General features: G+C 32.1%; 2 protein-coding genes across 2 annotated transcripts in view; one reads left to right on the top strand and one right to left on the bottom strand.

Annotated features, from left to right (window-relative positions):
* LOC113521293 (WW domain-binding protein 11) overlaps positions 1–24,115 on the top strand; it is a 328,701-nt gene that overhangs the window by 203,993 nt on the left and 100,593 nt on the right. The gene's annotated exons all lie outside the window — the stretch shown is intronic.
* LOC113521228 (cysteine synthase-like) lies at positions 14,574–16,062 on the bottom strand. Its single transcript, XM_026906697.3, has one exon. It carries the CDS (start codon positions 15,900–15,902, stop codon positions 14,925–14,927), a length of 978 nt encoding a protein of 325 aa, XP_026762498.1. The 5' UTR covers positions 15,903–16,062; the 3' UTR covers positions 14,574–14,924.

Genomic DNA, 24,115 nt, shown 5'->3' with positions numbered 1-24,115 from the left:
ACAATACGGAAATAAACATACAATCATTTTTCCAAACATTCATAGAATTGAAATATAAATTTTAAATTTAATATAAATTATATCATCAAGATCATACCAGCCGTTAACTGCCCAACGCTGCACATAGGCTTCCCTCTATTGGGGGGTTTTGCCAATTGTTGTCTTGCCTAGTAGGCAGGTTGGCAACCGTCGTTAGCCGACACTGCTACCCATATACCTCGACCATTACGTTCCTCTAGTCGTCTCTTACGACCCCGACGGAAAAGGAAGGGACGGCCCATTCTATGCTGGGACCACGCGTCGAAAATAATAAAAATTTATATAAATTTTATATTTAACGTAAATTTTATATTTAATATTAACTTTCGTTCGTGGTTGCTATCTAGTATATTAAAATTTTCGTTTAAATGTATAAGTGACAATCGTTATTTAATCGGGGACAATATCAAATGCCAAGAGATAGTATGTAAAATATGCAGCGGCAGCTGCGTTGAACTGAACCGAGATTGTATAATGATTGGTTGTAAGATTGTATCGATGACCTTAAGAATCAAATACCGCATCGGTAAAAATATTTCCACTTAGATTTTAATTGTATTCTTTAATATTTTATGAGTGTAGAACAATAACAACTATAATTAAATTAAGCATAGTCCTTGTTAATGTTATAAAATGAAAAGTAGATTTATTCGTTTGTTTGTTTGTTTCCTGTGGGTGTCGTAAAAGGCGACTAAAGCAACTTAATGGTAGAGAGGTGGGCAGCGTCCCTCTTAAAACATCTCTAGAAGCCTAACTGCAGTTGCTACATGCCAAACGTGGCAACTACTGGCAAAGCTCACCTTATGGAGAAGCTTATGTTCAGCGGTGGACAGTAAACGCCTGAAATTATTATTATTATTTTATATTTGCTCTTTTATACAGTTTCGTTTTTGTAACAAAAGTTAAGTCGCGATATTAGTATTTTTCAACTAGCCTTTACCCGCGACTTCATCTTGTGACCGAGAATAAAAAGTATGTGTATTTTCCCGATTTCATAACATTTAGTTAAGTCGTATACTGAGAAGATGAAAAACATCACTGCTAAAAATATTTTTAAATTCCTACCACTGACAGGGATTAGAAGCAAATTTTATAAAGGACGAGCACAATGGATCGCAGAGGTCGCAGTGTTACAGGTTTTTCTGCCTGACAAAGACTATTAGTCAATAATAATAAGTCATTTATCCGTCAAGATAACTACTGCATAAATCCAATTTTACATTTACAACATTCGTAAGGATAGAAATAATATATATATAATAGGGATTGTTAGTAATGGGATCTAACAGACTCATTACTAGCAGTATACCCTATCAGGTAGGCCTCCACGCGATTCCCCCTGGAAAACTTTATGGTTAATTCTAATGGAATTCATCACGATGGGCTAACTGACCTGCTTTCATTCTCGTCTATCATCCTTCACGGGTGCCACGCTAGCGTATACCAATAGCGCGGGCGGGGTTGCCATTTCATTATCACCCATTAAAAACAGACTTGAGTGGTAGTAAAAAATATAAATCAATTAATAAAATAATAGTAAATACTATTGGACATATCTCGAAGCGCCATCTAGTTCCAAACTAAACAGAGCTTGTACTATGGATACTAAACAACTGGTAGACATACTTTTTTTGTAAATACATAAAAAACATAGAGAACACCCACACCAATACAAACAGACATACAAATGTTTGTGTTTTGCTAGGATCGAACCCATGACAATAGAAAAGTACAGCGATGTGTTAATCCGCTAGACCACCAAGATCGTCAGTTACTCTAATTTTGTCAACATTTAAGATTAAAGTCTTAAATAATTTAACATTCAACTCTTTTCATTAAGGTATTACCTATACGATTTGCCTATTTGTCTATTGACCAAATAGTACACCAGCTTTCCGTATTAACGACACAAACGAACCTTCCTAATCCGTAGTACTGACTATTTATTCAAATACCATAAGATGCTCCTCCTTGTGATAAATCTTAAAGTAAACACAACTTTACATCCTCTAAATAATCTTTACAGGTGCGTATAATCACGGCAAGGAATGCAGGAGCAGGTGACAGGACGAACATGTTCTATGTACTATCTTGTAGCGTTAGAGCGCTCAAATCACGTCTATTAACCGCAGGACTATGACCGAATGTAGACTTCGTGATCTGTAGACATGTGCAATTTATAATAAGAAAAGGTGTATTAATTTACATATATTATTACATTTATTACATATATTATATATAAATTACATATAATATAAATTACATATATAATATTACGAATTATAACTTATCTATATCTTTCTTAAATTTGTAATACAATAAACATAAAAAAGTGGTGGACTTTTGGTTTCCGTACGTACGTAGGTATAACAGGATTGTCCTTCTTTTTTATTGTCTACTCTTTTAATTTATATTTAATGCAAGTAGATAGTTTTATGGATATTTTAAGAGCATTTCTTTCTTTGGTCGACTGCATTTTTGAATATCCGAACGTTCTCGTACGTTGTTTTTACCTGATTTAATGTTATAACTCTAATTTTAGCTCTATTTTTTAAGTCTCTTATTTTTAATGCATATTACTTCAAAAGTTAAAAGTAAAAAACGAAATCCTGAGAAAATTTATTTATTGTCGGTCTGTCGATCTTGTAAAATATTTTATCTAGAAAGCCAAAATTATTGAACTGAAATTTATACCAGATATTAACGTCTATGACCATATGTCTAATCCTGTAAGAAGTCAAATACTAAGACAATTTGATTAAAATTTACAGCTTGTCAAACACGAGCCTATTTTTACAGTTGTAATAAAGTAGTATATAGTATATCTATTTCATTTCAAATTTGAAGAGACGCGTAACAGCCTTTACAACTTTGCATTGACTAGTTGCGTCAGATCCTAATATTTCTAAGTCTATGGTAGGTGTAATGGTGTAATTCTAGACGAGTGCGTATAAGGCATGGTAAGTAACAAGATTAAAAAGGCCCGCGACAGGTGGCAGCTGGTGTTAGAACTGCATTAGAGACTACGCAGGCTTCGCTATTAGGTACGTACTCGTGATACTTTGAGAACTAACAGGAAGTAAAGCTACATTGTACTTATCTTACTAATGGCACAAAGTTTTATTGGATTCACGTTGAATACAATGTTCTCTTATCCATTATTTATTCCATATTATAATATATTACATTTATTGTATAAGCCTATCAACCTTTAGCTATCAAAATCGGAAGGCTTATCGACAAAAACTCAATAACTTCCCACCCACCGAGTATCTTTGTCCCATCCATTAATCCTATAGTATTGTCCCATGATGAAGCAACTGACACTATTCACACCCACAATGTTATAGAAGCGGCACCAACGTTTATTATATAACTCATAATAATTATTATATGACTTCTAATGTTGTAAAAAAATAGGAACTAATTGAGCTTTTACTTTTTAACTCGTTTAAAAATATAATAAGTGCATGTTTTAAATATATTTATTTTAATATTCATCATCATCATATCAGCTGTTAACTATCCATTGCTGAACATAGGCTTTCCGCTCAAAGGGTATTTTTCCAGTAGTTGCCACGTTTGGCAGGCGAATTGGCAATCGCAGTTAAGTTTTGGTGATGTTTAAAGAGAGATGCTGCTGCCCATCCCTCGACCATTAAGTTCCCTTAGTTTCCTCTTACGACACCCTTGGAAAAGGAAAGGGTGGCTTAGATGCCGTTACCACATAGTAACAAATCTTGTCACCACAAATCATAATAAATTGCTGAAATTAATCCACAAGGCATGATCTTAGGCCTTCTGCAAACACTAGTGTCTCAATATCTCGATCTCAAGGTAAAATACTTTTTCAACAATATTTTCTTTCTTTTTTATTGTAACATATTTTGATATTTCTATACAATACAACACCAATCCAATAAACATATCTGAATATAAACAATATAAACGTACGTCTGTGATTTCCGTTATATTTATGTTAAGAGATATATGTATATACATAAGTGAGTGGGCGCGTTGCACCTGCCCATGTAATAATTACGGAATGGGCTCTCTAACGCGATTCTAATAGGAAACGTGAGGTAATGGCCGATGGCCACTGACCACCTGCTGTACAGCTCCAATCACACAATCTCAAGGCGGCTTTGATTAAATACCAATAGTTTTCTTTGTGTCTTATAATTGAACGTAATAGAGAAAAAGTAAATTGATTGCAGACAAAACTTATAATGAAATTATAAAATTATGAAAACCTGGTTTAAAGTATTTATTTTTAAAAGAATATAGAGAACTATGGTGAGTAAATTAATATAGTCAATAGTTTTTTAAAATTTTTTTTTTATACAACTTAGAATGGCAAACAAGCTGAAACGGCCCACCTGATGGAAAGTGGTAACCGTGGCCTATAGACATGAGCAGTACCATGGACATAACAGAGTATACTGTTTCGCCCATGATACCCCCCATGCGTTGCCATTCCTGAGGACTCAGGTGTTATTCCTCTGTACCCAGTAAATTCACGCCATATCCCGCCCTTCAAACCGAAACACAGTTATATAGTCATATAGTCAATTATTATTACTGTACGATTAGAACATGGAATTAAAATTAGAACCAGGCGACTAGACATACCGAATTGCACATTGTTTGAACAGTATGTTGCGATATTCTTAGAAATAATTAAAAAGATTTTTTTTTTTTATTGTTTAAGCTCACATTCTACCAGATGGATAATGGCTACCTTCTCCTAAGAACATTTACAACCTGAAAGAGAGTTACATACAAAAAATAAACGAGTATATCATGATGCTCGGATGTTTAGCTTTAAAAAAAATTTCAAAACATATGTCAAAACAATCTAATAGTCGTATTTTAAATTATTCCCTGCTAATAAAAATAAAATAAAAAAAATGATAAAACCAATACTTTTTGCAAATTACAGTAAATGATAAAGTAAATTGTAAATTTTTTTAAGTTAATTATAACAACCAGATTACGCAGGAAGAATACATTATATCACCGCCTTATTTTTATTTATAGGATGTCTTAATAAACGAGTACAGGACAATATAGCATTACAAGAATAGGAGATCTAACGAAATATAACCCCATGTCAAATAGCCTGGCTAACGCGATAAAAGTAACTTCGGACGTTTTTATAATTTACCGTAGCACGGCACGATATCGTACAATTTTATTGTTATGGTAGTAAGAGAGTAAAATATGCATAATAGTATGGAGATGCTTTTAAATTTTCATGCACATTCACGTTATCGTTTTGAAAATTCAAATTTTGTACCTCGAAAAACCGACTTCAGTTGTGACAAAACTAGTTATTTTCATTTAAAAACTAAATTACTAAACAGATTTTGAAAAATTTTCTGTGAAACCAATCTGCAATCTCATCATTAGAAATAAAAAAGATTTTTCCAAATCGATTTGCAACTGACGGAGTTATAAAGTAACAAACATAAAAAGGCAACCGAATTGTATACCAAATTGTGAAGTCGGTTAAAAAAAAATCCCATAACTACCACCTGGACATCCTTACAATTATTATTTTTATGTTTATTATATTGTGATAAACAAGCTAGCGATCCACCTGATTGAAAATGATAATTACCTATAAACATGGACTTCACAAATTACACCATGCTTTCCGTGGTACTCCTCACGCGTTGCCATTGTTGAGGACTATGATGATATTTCTTTGTACCCTGTAATTGTATATTCTCAAATTCGCAATGATGATTAGCATCTGGTTTCCATAAATGAATAATAGTGATGATAATTACTTGTAATTCTGGTTATTAACATATTTTGATAGTAAATAAAATAATATATCAAATCTAAAAGGTTTCTAAATGCTTGCAAATTACTACGTAGAGACCGCAAATCGTGCTTCTTTATAAATTCTTGAGTAAACAAGCTGTATCTACTGACGTACTGTAATCACTTTTTTATTACATAGCCTAGAGTTTGTTGTTGGATAAATGAAAATCTGGAAAAGTGTTATGTTACTAGACAGTATCTAATATATGTTGAATAGGGCCATGAACATCATTATTGTGAATCATTACTATGGATACTCTTCATGTGAGTTTATTGGCGGCAACAAGACAAGTAGGAGAGTTAACAAAGTAGATTTTCAATCAACTTGAAAAAGAAGAAGGCACTCAATTCGGTGGTATTTTTTATATGTATTACGACATAACTCAGACATTTGTTTTAATTTTAAGTGCTTTAGATATATCAGCTATATCAGCCCTATCGTACTCTGAACTGATTTCTCAGATTTACTTTGTAAACCGATTCGGAAATCTTCTTTTTTGACCTGAAAGAATGTACTTACAGATTAAAGACATAGAAATTTCATCAATATCTGTTCAGTAGTTTGATTTTAAATCAAAATAACTAGTTTTACCACAATTGAAGTAGTTTTTTTTGGAAAATCAATCAATTTTCAAATTATATATTTATTTGTTGATACAACAACAATATTAGATATTCTTTTTAGTGATTCACGAAATATTTTGTATGAACGTGACTTACGGCATCCAACATATTATTAATTAATTAGATGACAGGATCATAAGTCACCTAACTATCTTATTTTTAAATGTATCACTATAATATCACTATTAAATATATAAAACATGTTTTAATGATTTTGGTTAATTCATTATGTGAAACAATTGGTCTTTTTTTATTTTTTACGAGGTAATTATGAAACTTAAAATCTGAAATACCAATGTAGACTAAATCTGTGTGTAATACTTTTGGACCTTTTTATTTCAAAGCTCAACTTCTTACCTCTGAATTAGCCCCATTTTATGAATCGTTTTTGTTGTATTATAACTATAAAAAGTTAAATTAATTACTTTCTTTATTATAAAATCTATTTTTGTAATAAGTATTCAAGTATTCTATTATTAATGTATTGAAATAAATATTCAGATACATCAAGAAATAAAATGACGTGCTCATTTTCAATGTTTTCCTGTGACATTTCTAATAGCACAGGAAATCCTCGGTGTTGTCATTACCATGCAAAAACTGTAGTAAAATCGGTTCTCCCGCGGCTAAGGCTAGCAGGTGCGCTGATTACACATAGAAAATCCGCCACACCACCTGCCGGCAGGAAAATGACAATTTTCTTGCGATTCTCCCACACGTAGAGTTTGCGGCAACAATTTATAACCGGAGATTTATATGGCTCAGCTAAAACGAGTCTGTCGTGGTATGAAGTCGACTCGTAATCATTTAGAATGATTGTATAGGTATTTGGTAATCCTAAATCTGTTAGGAAGTAAAATTTTTTATTGTTTAGGATACCTAATTATAAGGTTTAAAATATTTTCTAATACTGGAAGTTTACATTGACAACACTTTTTAATTGAAGAGTGTATGCCCTTATATATTTACCATAATTTGGGGGCCGAACAAAACACAAATTAATATTAAAAATAATAAAAAATCGTTTCTTTGAACTATTGTGGTAAGATTTATGACTAACATCTGTACTTTTCTCAATTTTCAGCAACGGAATTACGTCTGCTCTCCTCTCTTCATTTCATTTGTATGCAGACGACATGCAATTATATACTGCTGCTCCCATCTACAACCTTACTAATGCTGTAGATGTAATTAATAATGATTTGAACATAATTGCTAAGTGGACGAAGGATTTTGGGCTTTTAGTTAACGCAGATAAATCTCAAGCGGTCATTATGGGTAGTTCTCATTTTATTGCTAAACTTCGGTATTTAACAGTTCCCAACGTTATTTATGACGGAAAAATAATCCCATATTCCACTACTGTTAAAAATTTGGGAATTGTTATAGACCAGACACTGTCATGGGGTCCTTATATAGGTGAAGTAAGTCGAAAAATCCACGCATCACTACATTCCTTAAAGCGCCTGCAGAACTTCCTCCCTTTAGGAACTAGACTTTTACTGGCTCAATCTCTTCTTCTTCCTCTTCTAGACTATGCTGATGTTGCCTACCTAGATCCCACACAGGAGCTTCTTGATAAACTTGAGCGACTGCAAAATCAATGTATTAGATACATCTATAACCTTCGAAAGTATGACCACATATCTAGTTATCGCAGTCAACTCAAATGGCTTCCTATCAGGCTACGGAGAAATGTCCACATTCTTACTCTTCTTTTCAATATCCTTTTTAATCCAACATGTCCACATTACCTTCAGGAAAGATTCAAATTTCGCGAAATTTATGTTCGCCTGAGATGCAGTAATGACTTCATTATAGATTTGCCTTGTTTTAATACTCAAAGCTATGCCATGTCATTTACTGTACATGCTGCACGTCTCTGGAATTCACTTCCTAATAACTTAAAGATGGCACAGTCGCTGAAATCTTTTAAAGCAGGTATCATAAAATTTTATTTTGAAAATCCCTCTTCATTGAGCCAATTGTGAATATATGTATTTATTATGTATACATGTATGTGTATGTAGGAGTGTATATATGTATGTGTATGTATGTATATATATGTATATATATATATGTATATGTATATGTATATGTATGTGTGTATATGTGTATATATGTATGTGTATGTGTATAAGTTTTTATTTATTAATGTTATATTATTATTAATTTACTTTTATTATTTACATATGTAGGTATATAGAGCTGTTTTTATTGTGTTATATATTCATTTTTTTTTTTACTGGGTATTATTTAGTTTATCTTTAATTGTACGGTTATTACCCTTATACATTCTACAGTTTTCTTTCAGCTTCTCAAAGGTTGACTGTAAGAGATCCCTTTATGGGATAAGTCCGCCATTGTATACTAAATCATTTACTAGTATTTAATCTGACTTATGTACAATAAAGATTTTTACAATACAATTTTTTTTTTACAACATCAATTATTAAGCTTCATTTACTGGGCAGATTTCGCTATGAAAAAAAAATCATGAAATTGAGTCCATAAATTCGGAATTTCATTTCATGATAGACCCATGGTCAATCAATATAACCTGATTACTCGGACGATGTCACGGGTATAGCTAGTAATCGATAAATATTTTAATGTAGAGACGAAAATATTTTCGAGAGTTCTCACGGGAACCAAAGAAAAGGGGTTCTGCGAGGGCTACTAGGTATTATTTATCTAGTATATTCAACAGCGTGATCCAGCTCTAATCAAAAAGCACCATTGCATGAACCGTGTCAATCTAATGCGACCGTCATATTTTAAGTGTTTGCAGGTGTTTCCTACAAGTGGCCAATAAACTTTGAATTCTGGTATTTTGTTTACCTTACATGTTTATTTTTCTTCAAGCATTTAAAACATTTACAGGATGAGCTAGAGCTAATATTTAATAGGACGCCCAGCAGATACAATTTCTAATAAAGCCTTTTTTCATGATAACATACTATTAAGATGTGTACTTTTTACCAGAGGGAGAGTTTGTACAAAACGCGTTTGCTTGTCCTCTGTCCAATTCGTGTTTCTACCGTGAAAGCAGTTGTGTTTCCATGTCTATGTTTCGGTTTGAAGGGTGGGATATGGCAGTGAATTTACAGGGTACAAAGGAATAACACCCGAGTCTTTAGGAATGGCGACACATGGGGTATCATGGGTGAAACAGTATACTCTATTATGGCCATGGTACTGCTCATGTCTATAGACGATGGTTACCACTTTCCATCAGGTAGGCTGTTAGCTTGTTTGCCATTCTAATTTGTATAAAAAAAATGTCATATCAAAAATTAAAATCTTTATTTTGTTAACTAATAAAAAGTAAATAAGAAGTATTCATATCATTTTATGATTCGATTATTTCTATACATATTTTTTTTTCATAAATATTATGAGGCATAAAATTGAACAATATTAAGAATATATAATAGAATAATAAGAAGAATAATAGTAGTAGCTCACTTTAGGAGTAGCTGGTACTATTCTCACGTTTTCTTAAAAAAATTATAAAACCATTGTGTTACTTCGAACAATCACTTTATGTATTGGTTGAAATGACCAAAGAACGTACGGAAACACTCTGTAGACGGTACAGAATGGCCACCTGTGCACACTGCTAGGTTCCCACAACGCCTCCGCGTCAATATTGACACAGATTATACGATTCCGTGGATGCCGCGATATCTCACGTACAGGCAGGGCTCAGGAAGTAGTATTTACCTGTAATGTTTACTAATTGATACTATTATCTCGTAATTAGGAAACGAAATACTGATCATAATAGTCTTAGGTTATTTAATGACACAGAAATGTCTAGTTTCCAATTGATTTTCGATACATTCAAATCAGATAAATATGAACATCTGAATAGAAATTTTTGTCACATGACTCAGTGGTCCCTCCATAGAAATATTATATTGTTATTTAATTAAACAGAATAACGATCTAATTTGTTATAGATCACCAAACAGTAGGCTTACTCTTGAAACATAATTCCAATGTCCAATCACAATCTCAATCGAAAAAACGTCAAATGGTACTCTCGAAAATGACAACAGCACCACATTGAGTTGAAATTGCGTGAATTTTAAGTGAAATAAATGATCTTGGGAATTGTTTTTTGTTATTGTAAATTGGTACTCTGGGCGCACTTTTGACAGCTCAATCTTAGCATTGAAATTGCATTCGTGTTGACAAGCAGATATCATGAAACTGGTAGGTACGAAGGAAACCTTAAAATAATCAATAGTATATTTATAAATAAATAACACATTATATGGAATAGGCGAATATAGATTAAGATTTTCTGTCTTTTGTACCGTCGATTTAATTTCCACCTTAGGAATATCTATCTGACCAATAGTTATTTTAATTATTTTTAATCTCTGTTGAAGATATAAATAAACTTGTACGCAATAACTAGTTGATCATTAAATCTATTTGCACTTTTATTGCAGTATCACCTAACACCCTTTAAGACACCGGAGGCACGATCTCAAACAAATGGTCCGATCTTGGTAAATAAAGACAGAAAGAAACCATTAATAATGTTACATGAAACACAATATGGCAAAGCTGATGTTTATTTATTGTATAAGCAATAATCAGACAAATTACTATAACAATATAGTACTTTATTAATAATTATAAAGAGTTAGAACCTTTTTTCTAATTCAATTAAGTTTATGTAATTAATTACTAATTTTGTTTATGCACATATTGTTAATCTTTATAATCTGTATTATTCTTTGAAGGTAATTATAAAGAGTTTTCATTAATTCATTCATACCTTTTTTCTTATTGTTAAATTTTGCTATATTATTATTAAAACATATAGATACTAATAATAAAACAATATCGATATATAATTTAGTTACAAATAAAAAAAATTATGTATAAATATAAAATAAATAACCTTAATTTAATTGCCACTTATTACGACCATAAAAGTTCCTTATTTCCAAGAAAGACGACGTCCTCGCTAAATAATAATTAGCAAAGCAAATGGTCCAATTTAGTGTTTTTTTTCCATTGGAACCTGGCCTAGAGCGATAAAAAACCAAAGCCATTTTCATATATTGGCACAGTTAACCAAAAATGCCAAACGTTTTTAGTTGTAAAAAGAGAGGAAACGCCCATATAACAAGCGGGAGATTTTTCAATAATTGCCAATAGGTGCAGGTGCAGGGTAGATAATGTTTTTTGCTAATTTTATATGGACATATCCAATAATAGCTTGTTGTGAATTCGCCGATTGAGAATTGCTGCTATAAAAGTTGTTAACCAACTTTAGAAAGATTGAGTTTTTTACGGTATGATTGCATGGTATCTTGGAATGTGATGATAATATTGTGTTGATTGTAATAACTATATTCATAATTGAGATGTATCTTTCCTCTACATGCGTTAAATGATGATATACTTAAAAATATTTATGATTAAGTGCCTTGAAATTGCATATTAGGTAAAAATAGAGGGTGGCTTTGTATAGAAGTCGTCGACATGGGAATATCTGTTCCATACATATGTCAATCGCCAAGCAGCAATAATCGCATGACTGTTTTGATTTAAAGACTATAGATATAAAAAAAAATAGCGGGACACACCTGGAAAAGACAAGCGCTGAATCGCAGTCAGTGGCGAACTCTAGGGGAGGCTTATGCTGGACAGCAAGATAATCTTTACGTACCGGTGTCAAACAAATAACTAAATTATTATAATTATATTGTAAGATTGTTAATAAAAGCTATTATTATTATTATTGTAATGTAGCACTAGTTACTACTAGTCTCCTGAAAGGGCAATGAGGAGGATCATGGTGTTCTTTGTTTTATTAGATTCCATGATTTATATTATCATTAATATATTTATTTTATTATTACATTCTATGTATTACATTCTATAAAGTAATGTATAAACAAAAATTTATTTCCTAGATCTTACCATCAGGTGAAGTAAGCGAACTCAATTTGTAATAAAAAAAAAATTATCGATAATATATTTTTTATTAATATAATTGCCTGTAAATGCAAACAACGAAAAAGTGGAAATTCCATCGTCGATCATCAAATGTTTTTTTTATGTTACACTTGAAATACTCAGAGTTGTACAAAGAAGGAAACGGCCACGGGAAAGGCCATTCTACTGTATTGTTAAGGATATCACTTTTCACCGATCGAATGAAATATTTTTTTTTTCTAAAAGAAAAAGACATACCTAGGCACTTTGGGTGTCTTGAAGTATTTATGAGTCCTTTTACACATGTATGAGTACACATTCGCGCTAAAAAGTGCAATTAAGTGCAGTGTCAGATATATCTCAACGGACCGAAATAAGAATAATTGCTGGATGTTTAATATTCACAAGGCACACCGCACTATCTTTATTTGGACAGTGGGCGGCAGGTGTGCATGTTACCTTAATTGGATACGTGAAAACGAAATGAGATTTTGCTTTTTGGCGCTTAGAATTCGGTTTTTTACTATTTGTAACCTGATTTAGGTCTCAGGTTGGGTCACTTTGAAAGAATTCGCCTTCAAGGGAACATTGTTCGTTCGATTTTATTTAGATTGCTTTTTGCGAACCCTTTTTGATATTTGAATTTTGTGGAGTATTAGGTACTAAATTTTCAATATACTCGTACTACCTATTTCATTTTAGTGTTTTTAAATCAGGTACAATAATTTTCATATATCCTCGGCTTAACCCACGTGGAAATTGTAAGTAGTTAATTTCTTTACTAATAGCTTTGGTAAAGGTCTCTAAGCTGTTATGAAACAAGAACCCAGTGAAGTAACTTTTGACAAAATCAAATTGAGATCCAATTGAAATCACGTCTATATCTGACCAATATTAGTTAAATTTTTAATCTTACATAATTATATTAGTTAATATAGTTAATGTTTTTGATTCGAAATGATATGATATCCTCATAAAATAAATAAAAATAAGTACGCCTATCTATTTTCCCTCAACATTGTAATTTCAATTTTCCATAGCAAAAGTGAAATAGCTACTTATTTTTATTATTATGCACGAGCATCATTTTTAATTCATTGTCTGAAGTCAATCATAAGATCATTTAAAAAAAATATTTTTTTTTATTTTTTAAGCGCTTTTACCCTTTTTAAGTATATCAGTCCTAATGTACCTTGTGCTGATTTCTCAGATAAGATTTTATTACTTTATTCTTTTATTATATACTTTAACTAAAAATTACATAAAGAGAATAGATAGATAATTGTATCGAATAATAGTAGTTACGTATGTCTGTAATTGTATGTATGTATACGTACATACAATTATAGATACATATTGTACGATAAAAGGCTAACAGCATCAATAATACATTTAGTATTAATAAAGTAGCAATATGGATGCAGAATATCATTATTATATAGCTGTCAAGTTGGCATTATAATAAGTTAAACTGCAGTCATACATTATTTAAGTGTTATTCAAATTGCGTATCCTTATAATAAATAGATAAGTATCAAGCGAAGCTAAATATATGAATAACTAGTGGCTGTGTAATAAGCTATTTACAAAGAGAATCAAGAGCTCCGCTCTTTATCCTTACATAGTTTGTTTTGATGGATGATGACGTAATGAAAAGGTTACCAAGTTTTGTTGAAAAACAAACACACTGATTGTTATTATTGATTTTAAATTGTAGACTCCTTTTTTACAATATATGGAATTTATCTGATTATCGTAAGTTAGTCTCGATTTTCACCAATTCCTGCATCATTCTACTTTCTCGTTATATATCTACTTGATCGTCTTTACGTAAGACATTCTTCCTCACATTCAGATAGTCTCAGAACTTTATTAAGAATCTGCTTGCAATCATTAAGATCTCCTCACTTATTGGTCTCATACTAATTTTGTGACGATCAAAATTGTTTGCTTTTATTGGGATAGAATTTTGTAAGACAGCGTAGGATTAACTCAGTACATGAACTTTAAGTTGAAATATTTTTACCGTTCTTGCAGAGATGTAGATAAGATGAGATATTCATTAAAATGTGTTCCTAGAAATTATAAAAGGAATTCAAATCATAATAAATTCATAAGTAGTTACAATTCTTCATTTATTATACCAATAACTATTACATTGTATAAAAATATAGCTAAAATATTGTTATATAACGTAACAAAAATTATTTTTCTTATAGTCATGTTAAATAAAAGAAAATACTTTCATATTGCATTTATTAATTAGGTACATACTTGAAAGATTAAGGTAAATAAGGTATTATTATAGTAGCGTTACATGAATTATGTATAAACAATCGCTACTATTGAATCCATTATTATATTGACTACAAGATAAGTGTTGACCTTATACCATACAAACGTTTTAAAATATAAATAACTTTATCGCTTCTTCTAAACAGTACTTTGTTTTTATGGTCACTTGTTTACGTTAACTCATTTGGTACAGGGGTATATTTCAAACCAGTGTCATTAAGTAATGTTACTATCCAAGAGTCTTTAGGGACCTTTCCTGATTCCAAAAGTTTTACAGCAGCAGCGACATTGGCACCACTCGTGTAACCCACATATAAACCTTCCTTTTCACCAATAAGTTTCATATATTTCACTGCCTCTTCATCAGTGATACTGACGGTACCATCCATGTAATCAAATTTAAACAAATTTGGCACGCACCCATATCCTGATCCTTGAAGTAAATGTAAGGGTTTCGTTATAGGCTCGCCTTTTATGGGTTCAGAACCTGCAGGCTCCACAACATATGATAAGAGCTTCGGATTTTTCTCTTTTAAATATCTCGAAGTGCCGGTAAACGTTCCAGCTGTACCTACTGTCGCTATAAAAACATCCACATGGTGTCCAGTCTGTCTCCATATTTCGGGTCCAGTAGTGTCGTAGTGGGCTTGCGCATTTGCCTCGTTATTAAATTGATTTACATAATACGCTCCTGTTTCTTCCACTATTTTCAGACCTACCTTTTCCACTGCCTGGACGTCAGCGAGTGTGACATTTCCATATGTTCCTTCTACTTGTGGTACTTTGACGCACTTAGCACCCAGTGCTTCCATATGTAAAGCACGTTGGGCGCTATTCCCCTTTGACATGGTCAACGTAAGTGGATGACCTAGCACTGCGCAGACGACAGCAAGACCGCATCCTTGATTTCCCGATGTCACTTCAACGACAGGATGCCCTGGTTTAAGCTCACCAGACTGACGAGCTCTTTTTATCATATGCAGAGATGATCGGCATTTGATAGAAGCTCCAGGATTCATAAATTCACATTTAGCTAAAATTCGACCAGGTCCAGTGTAAAGTCGGTCCAAGGCAACAATTGGTGTATTCCCAATTAACTCTAAAGCGGATGCTTTAATTTCGTTTTGAGCTCCGTCTATTGGAGACATTTTATTTTAGTTAAGACACTCACTACACTCAAATGATAAAGCTCTTGACACAATGACACAGTGAGCACAGTCGGCCTTCTTAAATCGTTACTACACAAGGCAGGGTCGACTAGTTCGGTATGCACCGTCGCGTATCGTGTGGATTCGAACCGAGCGCAAAATTATATATTGCGTAATAGGTGCTTACACAAATATATTTGTATCAATAAAGATTACGAAACATATAGGTACTTGAGTACTAACACACATACTTAGTGCTACTATTTGGCAGGCACTGTCGTCCTTATATTTCTGCCATGAAGCAATAGTTGTCTCTTGTTCTGAATGGTAAGATATCCAGTTCCAATCTATTGCAGAACATAAAAAACACACAGTCCTCAGAAGTGGTAATGCTTGATGGACGCGATAGATAACTTTATCTTAAAGTTAAAAGTAATTGCTACTGAAAAATAATGAAACATTAAGTAGGTGAAATCTACATTAACTAATTGTTTACACAATTTATTATTATTATTCGTTAATATATAAACTATGTGTTCAACACCACTTGAACGAAACTAATCGCGATAAAGATTATAAAGACGTATACACATATAGATGTCAACAAATTTCATTATGTTTGCGCCAACTGGCAAAACACACAAAAAGTGCAAATAGCTGTCACCCCTCGACATGAAACGATTATGTCAGAAGTGGCAATTGCGAGATATTTAGCATTCGCCAATTTAAAGTTAAATCTTATTGAACTGAAAAACCACTTTATATCCCAGTGTTAAAACACAATATTAATTGTACTGTTCTTCCAATTGAATAAATTTTCTACATAAGAAAATCAACCATATTGCACAAGAAATTCAGTTTACATTAAAATGTACACAAGATGGATTCAGTCACACCGATACTGTATTTTGAAGACCCACCAGATGTCAAAGCCGACTGGTTCTATTGTTAACAAATATGGGTACAATGGCACACAATGTGTAACATTATTTAGCGAAGGCAAGTTGAAACCAAATGTCGACCATTTAATAATTGGGTGCTTATAAATTTGGTGAACAAATGGCAACAGTCTTTAATAGTACCTATCACTGTTGTTATTTTTGTTTTACTATTGTCAGATAGTTGATCATAAATATAAATTGATGAAAATTTAAGTAATAAATAAACAGGTGCCGGAACCTGTAAAGAAATAAAAATTAAAACTTTATATGTACAAAATAACTGACACTAATAACAACCTAATGTAGGTACATATTAACATTATACATATGAAGTCAGATCATTACCTATTGTACTTCTGTCCATCGGCATCTTTTTTGTTTCCTTTGTTTTAATTTTTTTTAATGGATACAAATGGGATGGTAACCCTGCTTGCGCTATCAGTATACTGGCGCAAAACCAGTAAGAGATGATACGTTAGAATTGATGCAGGTTAATTGGCCCACCACGACGAATTTGACAAGAATTAACCACTATGGTTTCCAAGAAGAATCGCGTGGAAGTCGACCTGATGGAGTATATTGTTAGCAATGGGGCTGTTAGACCTCATTACTGTTATTTATTTTCTTCCTCCGCCTTAATTTACTTTTAGACCAATCATTAAGAAATTACCATATACTACAAGATGTGTAGATTTTATAAGTTAGTCTTATATTTTGGGGTTTGAGATATGTTTTACCACCATTATCACGTCACCCATACCTGCTCATACGTGTGCTTGTCAGCGAATAACAGTTTCACATCTGTTCCATAAATTCCAATTCTTTATTACATGTTCTACAGAAGTTAATCTTGTAAAGTATGTACCTAATGGCCTTACCTGCTTATGTGTACTATGAAGGATCTCGCGATGAGTCTTGTCCATTGTCTTGGCGCCTTAACCAATCGTTATGTTTAGCATGCACGACTACTTATTTGGAGTAGGGAAGACCATAAGACTATTAATTGTACTATTCAATCAATATGTTCCACAAATGGCTTCTGACAGCTATTTAAAAACCAATAATAAATTTAGTGCCTGATTAGATTAGAGTGACATAATTAGTTATTAATATCTGTACTGTAGCTCTAACTCTGTGATTATTAATTTTAAATATATGTATGTATACGAATCGACAAATTTAAAAAATGTCAAACGTTAATTGTTACTACGAATGCAGCTAAAAGAATTGTACATTTATAAGAAAATGTATTAAAAATTATATTTATGTATTTTCTTTTTTAACATATAGTTATTCAGAAGTCAAATAATTATTGGAAGTATTTTGATAATTTAATGTATATTACATTGTTCCAAATTGAGTTTTACTTCTTTGAGATAAAGATCAGACAAGGAAATAAAGCTCGGTATGCCCAGTTCCCACGCACGCACACCTGCATGTAATAAGCATACAATGCTCGGATTCAGGCTGCCTCGGTTCCTCTCTCTTCGGTCTCATTGTCTCACCTTGCTACGGGCAAATCTCTGATCAATTACTCGTATACGTTGCAATATTAAGTTTTTACAAGTTAGTTATTAAGTCGACAATGCGGACGTGATACCCCAAGTATTTCAGGCGTTCATAGACTACAGTGATCGTTTACCATCAGACTATAAGTATGCTTCTTTGCCACCTCTGTGGTATAAAAAAAATCATATCTATTAAGACATGATAAAACAATGAGTGTAATTACGTCGCGTACTTCTTCCTTCACGTCTGGTTCCATCACCCATATCAAATAGCGAGAACGGTAACCCCTATTATATTAGTGTAAATCTAACTCCGAAAACAAAAATTTAAATTAAAACCAAATTATTTTCCGTAAGGGAAGGTGAGTATCATGACTAATTTTTAAATAAATGATTTTAATTAATTTAGTATTATTCCATGCGTCTACATTAATATGCAGTACAAAATATTTAAAAAAAAGTAATATATATTTCTAGCCAATTCTTCTCAATTTATATACCTGACTTGTAAGAAATTATTATATATAAAATCTAAATGAATATTTTTTTATTTAGTCAAGTAATATAAAGAATATATTATATGTATTATTTAATATTTGGAATATAAATGTAAAATAATTTAATGATACATATAGTTAGATACGTACCTAACTAATAATTAACACGTATAATTAACATGTTTTAAACATGAGGTTTTGCATTAAAAGTTTAAAGTAAAATTTATTAATAACATACTTTTCGTCTTATTTATTAATTTACCTTAAAAATAAAGACAAAAATTTAGTCGTGACCATTGTGGTTTATTTTCAAAGTAATTGAACTAAAAGATAATTTATTGTCCTTTGTGCATCAACAACTAAAATTCACCGAGAAATGAAAAGGACAATAATATTGTAAACCAGGTAACGTAAGTGAGACAGAGAGAGTCGGTATGCTCTGTGGGAATCAAATCACGACTCATGCGCAACGCCGTGAAAGGATCCCTGGGACGCTTTTATATACAGTATGTATTTATAAATACAAAGGAAGAGAAGAAATTTATTTATGTCATTCTTCTTTTACAAGTTTTTATTTCTATTGAGGTTAAACAATATTTTTTTAAAGCTGCCGTGTTGTAATGAGAGAAATTATGTTGTAGACAAATATTATATAATACAGTACAAATATTATTTTTTCTTTTTACTTTTCTTTTATGGATGATGAAACATTCTTTACTTGTTATTTTTCATGATATGATTGAAGTAAGATATTTTCATATACACAATGTAGTTTATAAATGTCATCTTTTTCATAAACCAGTCCAGTTCTTAAACGCTTTAATTTATAGCATACCGAAAGATACGGAACATATACAGTTGATATAAAGCAGATATTAAACGCAATAATTAACTTCGGTTAATAAATTATAAACCTAGAAATCAAATTTACTAACAATATAAATGTGTTATGCCTGTCTGGATGTCATGTCATTTCTTGTGACATTTTTACATCCAACCATAGTAGAACAGTAGTAAAGGTTTTCCCAAGAGACTACAGCATGGGGTTCTCCAAAAGGGGGGTAAAGAGGTTTCTTCAGGGTCGGCAACGCGCGTGTAATACCTCTGGTATTGCAGGCGTTCATAGGCTACGGTAACCGCTTACCATCAGGTGGGCCGTATGCTTGTTTGCCATCTCAGTGATATACAAAAAAAAGTAACTAGTTACCAATTTACGGCTTCTACTTAGCAATTTACTAAGAATTTATAAAATGTACCTAATATGCTGAGCCAAAAATGACTTTTTTACAAGAAATGCCTATCATAATTAAGCATCCGTTTCCCCCTAATGATAAACATAAACCACACCAAAGGTAATTGTATTTTTCATGCAACTATGAAATGAAAATACAAAAATAGTACGTATTTAAATAAAAGACAATAGAATTCATAATTAATTACAAATCAATAGTCATTTGAATATATAAATCCTAACTGTATTAAAGTGTGGACATACTGTATAAAATCCGTGGGCAGGTTCGGATGCACCTGAGTATTTCACACCGCGACTCGCTGGCGCCGACGGCCAGTCTACTCTAGTCTCTGACCCGTGGGCATAGATACAATAACTGATAGAGAGTACGATATAACCAATTCATATTGATTATATTTATTTATAATTATTTCATAATGTTTGAAGTTTAAAACTTGTGCTAAACATATCCTGTTAGATAAATTCTCTTCATAACGCTTCGATTATGGATATTATTATTTTTATTTATTTTTTATTTGCTTGAAAATTACATTTGAAAACATCTTATAATTCCAGCAACGAAGTCCACTGATAACATTTCAAACTTGTTTTGATAATTCAAAAAAGAATAGATATTAATCGGAAAATGCGCTCTCCCTGTGCATAGTCGGTCTGAGCATTATATATATAACCCCCTAAAATTAATTTTAATATTAAACTGAAATGAAAATTGTGAGATTATTTAATTTATTATTACTTTTAAAGCAAAAACAAAAGTCGTTAACATTTTCTTTTATCTTAGTGTCACTGACTGAGCTAATCTCTTTTAACCTTGTAGTTGTAAATAGTTGTTATAATCAAGTTATATAAAAAAAAAACATTGAGTAGGATCAATGCACCCTGAAAATTAGCAAGTAACTCAATAGTCTTTTTGAAGTTGAGTATGTTTTGAAGTCAAGAAAACACATAAATAACAATTTTCGGCTACATTGTAATAAATATTAGGAACTGAGAAGTACCTAAGACTTCATACATTTATGTAAAATTGAAATGTAAATAATTTATAGTTAAATGGAACACATTTATCTTTGAAAATCTTCATATAAATACATAAACATCTATTTTATTATTTCTATCACGTAACTCGCTTTATAACATCAAATATACCATTTTATCTGAACATGGAGTGTCATGTCTATTTATTTATAAGTGTCACCGCCCACTCGTACAGCGTGTCATGCCCCGTAATGGTATTAGCGCATTCCATAATCTGAAAGCTAGTCTTCGACATTGTAGTTCAATCGGCGAACTGGATTGACTATCTGATTTATTAGAAGTTAATAGTTTAATTACAATAAATATCTTTAGAAATGCTCACAGCTCATTCCTTGTTCGAAAACGATTGATTAAGTAAAACGACGTTGAATACGATTATCCCAATGAATGAGTGATATTCTGTTATATACGACTTATTGCTGACAAGTAATGAATGGCACATAAAGCCATTGACCTCGGTTTCTGTTTTTTTTTTAATGGATGATAATGGAAAGTTAACCCCGCCTGCGCTAACGGCAAACGCTGGCGCAGCACCAGGGATTGAATAAGCAGATCAGTTAGCCCATCATGATGAATACATCTAGAATTCAACACGATGGTATCCAGGGCGGACCACATGGAGGTTGACCTGACAGGATATATTACTAGCAATGGGACTGGTAATCCGCATTACTAACAATCCCTTTCCCCCCTCTTGATTGTTGTTATACGCTTGAAAAATCTGACGTCATAATTGTTTACCAACGGATATGTACCAACTTGCTGATATGACTGTTATAGTATATGATAAAGCCACAATTTTCTCTATGTCACAATAGTGTAACTACGCTGTATTCATTATTATTATTACTTTTATTTCTCTAGATATTTTATATGTAGGCAATACCTACTTTAAAATTACTACTACATAATGTTATCATAATTTCAGTTACATATATTATCCTCTGAATTTCACTTATAGACTGTCTTAAATATTTACATTTCTTTCTTCATTTACTGTTACTGTCTTTTTAATATCTTGTCTTAATGTCATAAATGTAGAAGTGAGTTTATTTTAGGTCCCTATCACATATTGTTCGAGTGATTTGACAAGTCTTATCATAGATACCTATGTGACTGACGACTTTTTGTCAATAATACATATGTATTTTACAATATCACAATGACATGTCTATACTATAATAACAGTGGTGGACTAACGAGAGCGGGAGGGTCAGTCCGCTCCGGGCCTCAGTGGATTTACCGAAAAATTGCGAACTTAATTTCGTGTCTTCATTTATACCGAAATCGGCCCGTAAATGGAGCCTAACATTTCGTTCATCATAAATCCTACCTATAAATATTTTAACATTTTTAAACGGTGTGTGTAATGTACTTTTAACATCAAGTTTTTGTTTCGTCCGGCCACGAAATTTCGGGATATATCGGGGAATATTTCATGGTAGGCCCTCTAATCTCGGGACTCGAGGGCTTCCAAACGCTGCAATTTTCCATATCCATTGTTTGTATATGTTAACTTCTAATTTGTTTTACTTGCAAGATTTTAACTAAATAAACATAAACACTAATACATACAAACGTGAAGTGAATAAAAAGCTTGTAAAACTACATCAACTTCTTAAATTGGGGGCCTCATTCAACTTTGACGCCCCGGGCATCTGATAGGCTCAGTCCGTCACTGCATAAGAATAAATATACACATTAAATAAATTGTTACACATAAGAAACAAGAACCTATTTACCAATATTATTATAAATGTGAAAGTATGTTTGTTTCTTTCATTGTTACTACTGTTTTAACTGTTCAATCAATTGTCATGAAATTTTCTATACCTACACATACTGTCTTGGATGGAGTAAGACATGGGCTACTATTTATTATAATTATATATATATTCATATATATTCTTTATTGCACTTGTAAGTTACATATATAAATAATTAATCAAAACAAGAAAATAACAATCAACAATCAATAGGCTACAGTGACCGTTTATCATCAGACGGGCTGGCTGTGTGCTTGTTTGCCACCTTTGTGGTATAAAAAAATATTCCCGTTACGTGGACCAAGTACTAGTAAAATAACTATATTTCTTATAAAAAATGCATTGTCATTAAAGTGCACATCTATAAATACAAATATAAAAACAAATATTTTACCAATTTTGTATTAATATACATAATACCGAAAAAAGTACTCTGGATCTACTAAGGTTTTCCTTAGAGATTACAGTATGAACCAATGTTCAATGTACCCATAACATCCCTGGTATTATACGCATTTAAGACGTCCATTAATAAGCTACGTTTTACCATCAGGGGATCGTATGCAAATTTCCCAACGTAATAGAAATAAACTAGTCAATTGCAAGTTTAACTCATTCGTTCAGACTTCAGTACATAAATGCATAAATATACGAAAATATTACCTTTCTTTTTAAAAAAACTTAGAATGGCAAACAAGCTAACAGCCCACCTGATGGAAAGTGGTAACCGTCGCCTATAGACATGAGCAGTACCAAGGACATAACAGAGTATACTGTTTCGCCCATGATATATGCCCTCCATGCGTTGCCATTCCTGAGAACTTAGGTGTTATTCCTCTGTACCCTATAAATTCACGCTATATCCCACCCTTCAAACAGAAACACAGCCATGAAAATACAACTGCTTTACGGTTGAAACACGAATGGGACAGATTTACCTTTATTGTATTTATCATATGAAATAGACACCTAATAGTTATCACTATTTGTAAACAAGAAATTCGCAATTTCTTATTTTGGGCCATAACTGTTTTTAAATACTACACCGCAGAACCAAGTTTACCTTTGCAGATGCCTTTTTTATAATTTATTTAAAATGGTGCTAGTTAGAAAATTTGTTTTTTTTTTTCCTGTAATATACCTTTATAAACTGTGATTGTTTCAGATATTTCGCTTCATTAACTGCAGAAATAAGGCGGGGAATAGTTTTTTTG

This window comes from Galleria mellonella, unplaced genomic scaffold, assembly GCF_026898425.1.
Source record: "Galleria mellonella isolate WM207_F2 unplaced genomic scaffold, CSIRO_AGI_GalMel_v1 utg55, whole genome shotgun sequence".
Taxonomy (NCBI): domain Eukaryota; kingdom Metazoa; phylum Arthropoda; class Insecta; order Lepidoptera; family Pyralidae; genus Galleria; species Galleria mellonella.
Note: the sequence above shows the minus strand (reverse complement) of the source record. Positions and strands in the feature narration are given on the sequence as shown.